Source organism: Penaeus vannamei, chromosome 9, assembly GCF_042767895.1.
Source record: "Penaeus vannamei isolate JL-2024 chromosome 9, ASM4276789v1, whole genome shotgun sequence".
NCBI lineage: Eukaryota > Metazoa > Arthropoda > Malacostraca > Decapoda > Penaeidae > Penaeus > Penaeus vannamei.
In genome coordinates, this window is record NC_091557.1 from 35,292,327 (window position 1) to 35,299,826 (window position 7,500).

The 7,500-nt window shown below is 42.1% G+C and overlaps 1 protein-coding gene across 1 annotated transcript in view; it reads left to right on the forward strand.

Moving 5' to 3' along the window:
• LOC113829235 (spermine oxidase) overlaps positions 1-7,500 on the forward strand; it is a 15,453-nt gene that overhangs the window by 4,725 nt on the left and 3,228 nt on the right. The window contains exons 6-9 of the mRNA XM_070125634.1: positions 141-210; positions 2,000-2,128; positions 5,182-5,400; positions 6,421-6,537. Of these exons, the coding sequence (XP_069981735.1) occupies positions 141-210; positions 2,000-2,128; positions 5,182-5,400; positions 6,421-6,537 (535 nt within the window). The remainder of the gene's footprint in view (positions 1-140; positions 211-1,999; positions 2,129-5,181; positions 5,401-6,420; positions 6,538-7,500) is intronic.

The window sequence follows — 7,500 nt, forward strand, 5'->3', positions numbered from 1 at the left end:
GAGTTTAATCTGGCTCAGTCTACACGGCTTTTCCAATATTCACAACAGGAAAGATAACCTTCAAGGCTTCACACAAAATGCCATCGTAGGACCAGTATATTTAATGGAAGATGTCTAACGTTGTATTTTACCGTCTGCAGATTTCCCGACGTGTACGGACCGGGTCACGATAGCGCTAAAGGCAAGGCTTGGCTGCACCTTCTTGAACAGGTAAGACACTGAGATGAAGGGATGAAGAAGGTCAGTGAACAAATAAGAGAGATAAGATGCAGTGAAATGGAGACCATAGGAATATTGTAGATATAATAAGGTAAAATATCAAATGAAGATAAAACATAAAATGGAGATATGAGATTATATGAATTAAATAAAATTGATACACTTGGTAGCATACACGTAAACTTCGTAGAATAAACATCTCTTTTTGGGTACTCTACACACATACCTTTCTCATACCTAAAATAGAAGTAGAAGAAACCTTATGTATATTAAGTACATGTACAAAATATATATTACAGTCACACAGTAAATAAAGCAGAGGGGTAAAGCATAGAAAATAATTACAGACAAAACATCAAAGTCTACTACTGCCCCCTTTCCTTTGGTGATCTGTAGATATGAAATAGGGATAAAATGGCTTTGGACGCCAAATACATCAACGATTGAGGCGCAATAGACATCAAATCAGACTCCCACCCCCCACCTCCCCCACCTAAAAAAAAAAATCCGCAAAATCCCCCCCCCCCTTTTCACCCCCTCCCTCACCCTTTCTCATTCCCTTCTCATTCCCTCTCACCCCCTCCATCACCCTTTCTCATTCCCTTCTCATTCCCTCCCTCACCCTTTCTCATCCCCTTCTCACCCCCTCCCTCACCCTTTCTCATTCCCTCCCTCACCCTTTCTCATTCCCTTCTCACCCTTTCTCATTCCCTCCCTCACCCTTTCTCATCCCCTTCTCACCCCCTCCCTCACCCTTTCTCATTCCCTCCCTCACCCTTTCTCATTCCCTTCTCACCCCCTCCCTCACCCTTTCTCATTCCCTTCTCACCCCCTCCCTCACCCTTTCTCATTCCCTTCTCAACCCCTCCCTCACCCTTCTCATTCCCTCCCATTCCCTTCTCACCCCCTCCCTCACCCTTTCTCATCCCCTTCTCACCCCCTCCCTCACCCTTTCTCATTCCCTCCCTCACCCTTTCTCACCCCCTCCCTCACCCTTTCTCATTCCCTCCCTCACCCTTTCTCATCCCCTCCCTCACCCTTTCTCATTCCCTCCCTCACCCTTTCTCACCCCCTCCCTCACCCTTTCTCATTCCCTCCCTCACCCTTTCTCACCCCCTCCCTCACCCTTTCTCATTCCCTCCCTCACCCTTTCTCACCCCCTCCCTCACCCTTTCTCATTCCCTCCCTCACCCTTTCTCACCCCCTCCCTCACCCTTTCTCATTCCCTCCCTCACCCTTTCTCATTCCCTCCCTCACCCTTTCTCACCCCCTCCCTCACCCTTTCTCATTCCCTCCCTCACCCTTTCTCATTCCCTTCTCACCCCCTCCCTCACCCTTTCTCATTCCCTTCTCATTCCCTCCCTCACCCTTTCTCATTCCCTTCTCACCCCCTCCCTCACCCTTTCTCATCCCCTTCTCACCCCCTCCCTCACCCTTTCTCATTCCCTTCTCACCCCCTCCCTCACCTTTTCTCATCCCCTTCTCATTCCCTTCTCACCCCCTCCCTCACCCTTTCTCATCCCCTTCTCATTCCCTTCTCACCCCCTCCCTCACCCTGTCTCATCCCCTTCTCACCCCCTCCCTCACCCTTTCTCTTTCCCTTCTCACCCCCTCCCTCACCCTTTCTCATCCCCTTCTCACCCCCTCCCTCACCCTTTCTCATCCCCTTCTCACCCCCTCCCTCACCCTTCCCTCACCCTGTCCCTCACCCTTTCTCATTCCCTCCCTCACCCTTTCTCACCCTTTCTCACCCTTTCTCATTCCCTTCTCATTCCCTCAGATGGTCAAGGGCGAGGAGGGAACCGACAGCTGGATGGACATTTCGGCGCAGGACGCGGATGAATACATAGACCTCGGAGAAGACTACAACTGGACGGATGGCTTCGACACGCTCGTTAATTATCTTGAGGTTAGAGAACGAGGGGAAAGAGGGGAGAGGAGAAAATGTGTGAGGGAAAGGGAGTGGGGGAAATGTTGGATGAGGAATGGGGAATGTTTGAGGGAAAGGGAGAGGGGTGAAATGTTGGATGAGAAAAGGGGAATGTATGAGGGTAAGGGAGAGGGGTGAAATGTTGGATGAGAAAAGGGAATGTATGAGGGAAAGGGAGAGGAGAAAATGTATGAGGGAAAGGGAGAGGGGTGAAATGTTGGATGAGAAAAGGGGAATGTTTGAGGGAAAGGGAGAGGGGGAATGTTGGATGAGAAATGGGGAATGTTTGAGGGTAAGGGAGAGGGGTGAAATGTTGAGGGAAAGGGAGAAGGGGAATGTTGGATGAGAAAAGGGAAATGTTTGAGGGAAAGGGAGAGGGGTGGAATGTTGAGGGAAAGGGAGAGGAGTGAAATATTGAGGGAAAGGGAGAGGGAAATGTTGGTAGAGAAAAGGGAATATTTGAGGGGAAAGGGAGAGGGGGAAATGTTGGAAGGGAAAAGGGAATATTTGAGGGAAAGGGAGAGGGGAAAATATTGGAAGTGAAAAAAAATATGCGGGAAAGGGAGAGGGGGAAATGTTGGAAGAGAAAAATATATATATATTTGAAGGAAAGGGAAAGCAATTAAATGTTGGAAGAGGAAAAAGAGAATATTTGAGGGAAAGGGAGAGGGAGAAATGTTGGAAGAGAAAAAATATATATTTGAGGGAAAGGGAAAGCAATTAAATGTTGGAAGAGGAAAAAGAGAATATTTGAAGGAAAGGGAGAGGGGGAAATGTTGGAAGAGAAAAAAAAAAGAATATTTGAAGGAAATGTTGGAAGAGGAAAAAGAGAATATTTGAAGTAAAGGCAGAGGGGGAAATGTTGGAAGAGAAAAAAAAAGAATATTTGAAGGAAATGTTGGAAGAGAAAAAAGAGAATATTTGAAGGAAAGGGAGAGGGGGAAATGTTGGAAGAGAAAAAAAAAGAATATTTGAAGGAAATGTTGGAAGAGGAAAAAGAGAATATTTGAAGGAAAGGGAGAGGGGGAAATGTTGGAGGAGAAAAAAATATGAGGGAAAGGGAGAGGGGTGAAATGTTGGAAGAGAAAAGTGAAAATTTGAGGGAAAGGGAGAGGAGTGAAATGTTGGAAGAGAAAAGGAGAATATTTAAGGAAAGGGAGAGGGGGAAATGTTGGAAGAGAAAAAGGGAATATTTGAGGGAAAGGGAGAGGGAGAAATGGAAGAGAAAAAATATGAGGGAAAGGGAGAGGGGGAAATGTTGGAAGAGAAAAATATATATATATTTGAAGGAAAGGGAAAGCAATTGAATGTTGGAAGAGGAAAAAGAGAATAGTTGAAGTAAAGGGAGAGGGGGAAATGTTGGAAGAGAAAAAAAGAGAATATTTGAAGGAAAGGGAGAGGGAGAAATGTTGGAAGAGAAAAAAAAAAATTTAAGGGAAAGGAAGAGGTGGAAATGTTGGAAGAGAGAAAAAAAGAAAATATTTGAGGGAAAGGGAGAGGGAGAAATGTTGGAAGAGAGAAAAAAAATATTAGAGGGAAAGGGAGAGGTGGAAAAGTTGGAAGAGAGAAAAGGGAATATATGAGGGAAAGGGAGAGGGGGAAATGTTGGAAGAGGAAGAGGGAACATTTGAGGGAAAGGAAGAAGGGGAAATGTTGGAAGAGAGAAAAGGGAATATTTGAGGAAAGGGAGAGGGGGAAATGTTGGAAGAGGAAGAGGGAATATTTGAGGGAAAGGAAGAAGGGGAAATGTTGGAAGAGAAAAAAGAATATTTGAGGAAAGGGAGAGGGGGAAATGTTGGAAGAGAGAAAAGGGAATATTTGAGGAAAGGGAGAGGGGGAAATGTTGGAAGAGGAAGAGGGAATATTTGAGGGAAAGGAAGAAGGGGAAATGTTGGAAGAGAAAAAGGGAATATATGTGGGAGAAATGTTGGAAGAGAAAAAAATATATATTTGAGGGAAAGGGAGAGGGGGAAATGTTGGAAGAGAAAAATATATATATATATATATATTTGAAGGAAAGGGAAAGCAATTAAATGTTGGCAGAGGAAAAAGAGAATATTTGAAGGAAAGGGAGAGGGAGAAATGTTGGAAGAGAAAAGAGAGAATATTTGAGGGAAAGGGAGAGGGGGAAATGTTGGAAGAGAAAAATGAGAATATTTGAGGGAAAGGGAGAGGGGGAAATGTTGGAAGAGAAAAAAAATATGAGGGAAAGGGAGAGGGAGAAATGTTGGAAGATAAAAAAAAAGAGAATATTTGAGGGAAAGCGAGAGGGGGAAATGTTGGAAGAGAAAAAAAATATGAGGGAAAGGCAGAGGGAGTAATGTTGGAAGTTAAAAAAAAAGAGAATATTTGAGGCAAAGGGAGAGGGGGAAATGTTGGAAGAGAAAAAAAATATGAGGGAAAGGGAGAGGGAGAAATGTTGGAAGATAAAAAAAAGAGAATATTTGAGGGAAAGGGAGAGGGGGAAATGTTGGAAGAAAAAAGGGGAATATTTGAGGAAAGGGAGAGGTGGAAATGTTGGAAGAGAGAAAAAAATATATTTGAGGGAGAAGGAGTGGGGGAAATGTTGGAAGAGGAAGAGGGAATATATGTGGGAAAGGGAGAAGGAGAAATGTTGGAAGAAAAAAAAAGAGAATATTTGAGGGAAAGGGAGAGGGGAAAATGTTGGAAGAGAGAAAAAAAAAGAATATTTGAGGGAAAGGGAGAGGGGTGAAATGTTGGAAAATATGTTAAAATAAAATGGAATAAGAAGGAATACGTATTAAGATGTGTGGATGATACACACTTCATGAACAAAAATATAAACGGGAAGGTGTATTCTAAAATGAAATTAAACACATAGGTTAGAGATTTCGCTTTCATTGTCTACTCTCTTCCAAAGCGTTACGATTTTTTCCTTATTTTTTCAACACTTTCATCATCAACAATAAATTGAATAACGAAACAAAGAAAAATAACACGAAACACACTTTCGCCATCAATTGAACACTCAGCCACGAAAAAAAAAGTTTCAACGCCTTTTTCTCTTCCAGAAAAGTATTCCCAATGACCGCATACGCCTAAATTCCCCCGTATCACGTATCCTGTGGAACGAGAGTGATGACGAAGTGGAAGTGATGACGTGTGGTGAGGGAGAAGTGTCTTACATCACCTCTGTTGTCTTGGTCACTGTCTCCCTCGGGGTTCTGAAGGAGCAGCACGAACGCCTCTTTTGGCCTGTGTTGCCGGAGCCGTTCGCGAGGAATCTACAGGTGGGTTGCGGGGAGTGCTGCGTTGCCTGCTGCTTTCTCTCTCTTTATTTCTTTCTTTATTTCTTTCTCTGTCTCTGTCTCTCTCGGCTATCTCTACTCTCTCTACTCTCCCTAAGCTATATCTACTCTCTCTCTCTCTCTCTCTCTCTCTCTCTCTCTCTCTCTCTCTCTCTCTCTCTCTCTCTCTCTCTCTCTCTCTCTCTCTCTCTCTCTCTCTCTCTCTCTCTTTTTCTTTTTTAAGTATATCTTTCTGATATTACTATAAGTAACAGATTACCTGGTGAAAAAATACTGTTTGCAATGATGACAGAAGATATAATCCTAGTAGAAATAAATAACTCTCTCTCTCTCTCTCTCTCTCTCTGTCTCTCTCTCTCTCTCTCTCTCTCTCTCTCTCTCTCTCTCTCTCTCTCTCTCTCTCTCTCTCTCTCTGTCTCTCTCTCTCTCTCTCTCTCTCTATCTCTCTCTTTTTATTTTTTAAGTATATGATTCTGGTATTACTATAAGTAACAGATTACCTGGTGAAAAAATACTGTTTGCAATGATGACAGAAAATATAATGCTAGTAGAAATAAATAACTTTTGATAATAATGGTAGTTATTGCTCTTGAAAGGACTATTAATAACAGAATAATAAGGATAATGAAAATGATTGTAATGATCAGTAATAGTAAGATTAAAGATGGTAATAATAATAATGATGATGATACTAACAATGATAGTGATAACAACGATGATAACAATAAGGATAATGAAATGATTGTAATGATCAGTAATAGTAAGATTAAAGATGGTAATAATAATAATGATGATGATACTAACAATGATAGTGATAACAACGATGATAATCATGATAATAGTAATAATGGTAATGATAGTGGTAAGGATAATAAGGGTGACATTGATGATGGTTATGATAATTATGATGACAAAATAAGGGTGACAGTGATGATGATTATGATAGTTATGATGACAAAAACAACAATAACAGCAACATCCTTTCCAAAATTCCCCGAGCAGCTGGTGGAACTCGGTGTCGCCAACAAGATCCAGCTGGGATGGCCGGTCACCTGGTGGGGATCAGGCCCTCTCGAGCTTTTCCTTCTGTGGACGTCCTTCGATCTGGAGAGTGAGATGGTGAGAAGATGGTGTCCTTTTCCTGTGGGGTGTGCTCTCTCTCTCTCTCTCTCTCTCTCTCTCTCTCTCTCTCTCTCTCTCTCTCTCTCTCTCTCTCTCTCTCTCTCTCTCTCTCTCTCTCTCTCTCTCTCTCTCTCTCTCTCTCTGTTGAGAGTGAGATGGTGAGCAGATGGTGTGTTCTTGTCATGCTATTATTGTCGTTGTTTTTTTTCTATTATTTTTTTTTCTTTTCTTTGGTAAGTAGTTATTTCTCCGTGTGTTTTATTGTGGGCTTCATGCATGGTAAGTGGTTAGTATTGCTCTCACGGCCTCCAGTCAGTTGATGTGTTAGTCCAACGGTTGTCTTTGAGGTGAATATGTCTTAACCATTTGTATTTTTATCTATTTATGTGATGTCACTTACACCATCATTCCCTCCGGTTCAGTTACGAGAAAGCTACTTAACACAACAAATTATTTGTGCTTGTGTGACCGCAAGTACATCTCGCGGTATTCCTGTTGGTTAGCTACGTCTCCTGGCCGAGTATGCCTTTGTCAGCGCCCGCCTCATCACTCATGCTTGATTTAGACTTTGTATGATGTGGACTTTGCATGATGTTAACTCTAAATGCTGACTAAACTGGATGTGCAACTTTTGATGTCTGGAAGAAGTTTACCATGTCCTATTAACGTTTTTTCTGATACATATATTCACTGGGAGAAGTTTACCATGTCCTATTAACGTTTTTTTCTAATATAACATATATACCATGTCCTATTAACGTTTTTTTTTTGTAAGATACATATATTCGCTGGGAGAAGTTTACCATGTCCTATTAACATTTTTTTTTTCTGATACATATATTCGCTGGAAGTTTTCCATGTCCTATTAAAGTTTTATTCTAAGATACCTATATTCGCTGGGAGAAGTTTTCCATGTCCTATTAAAGTTTTTTTTTCTAAGAGATATATTCGTCGGCTGCA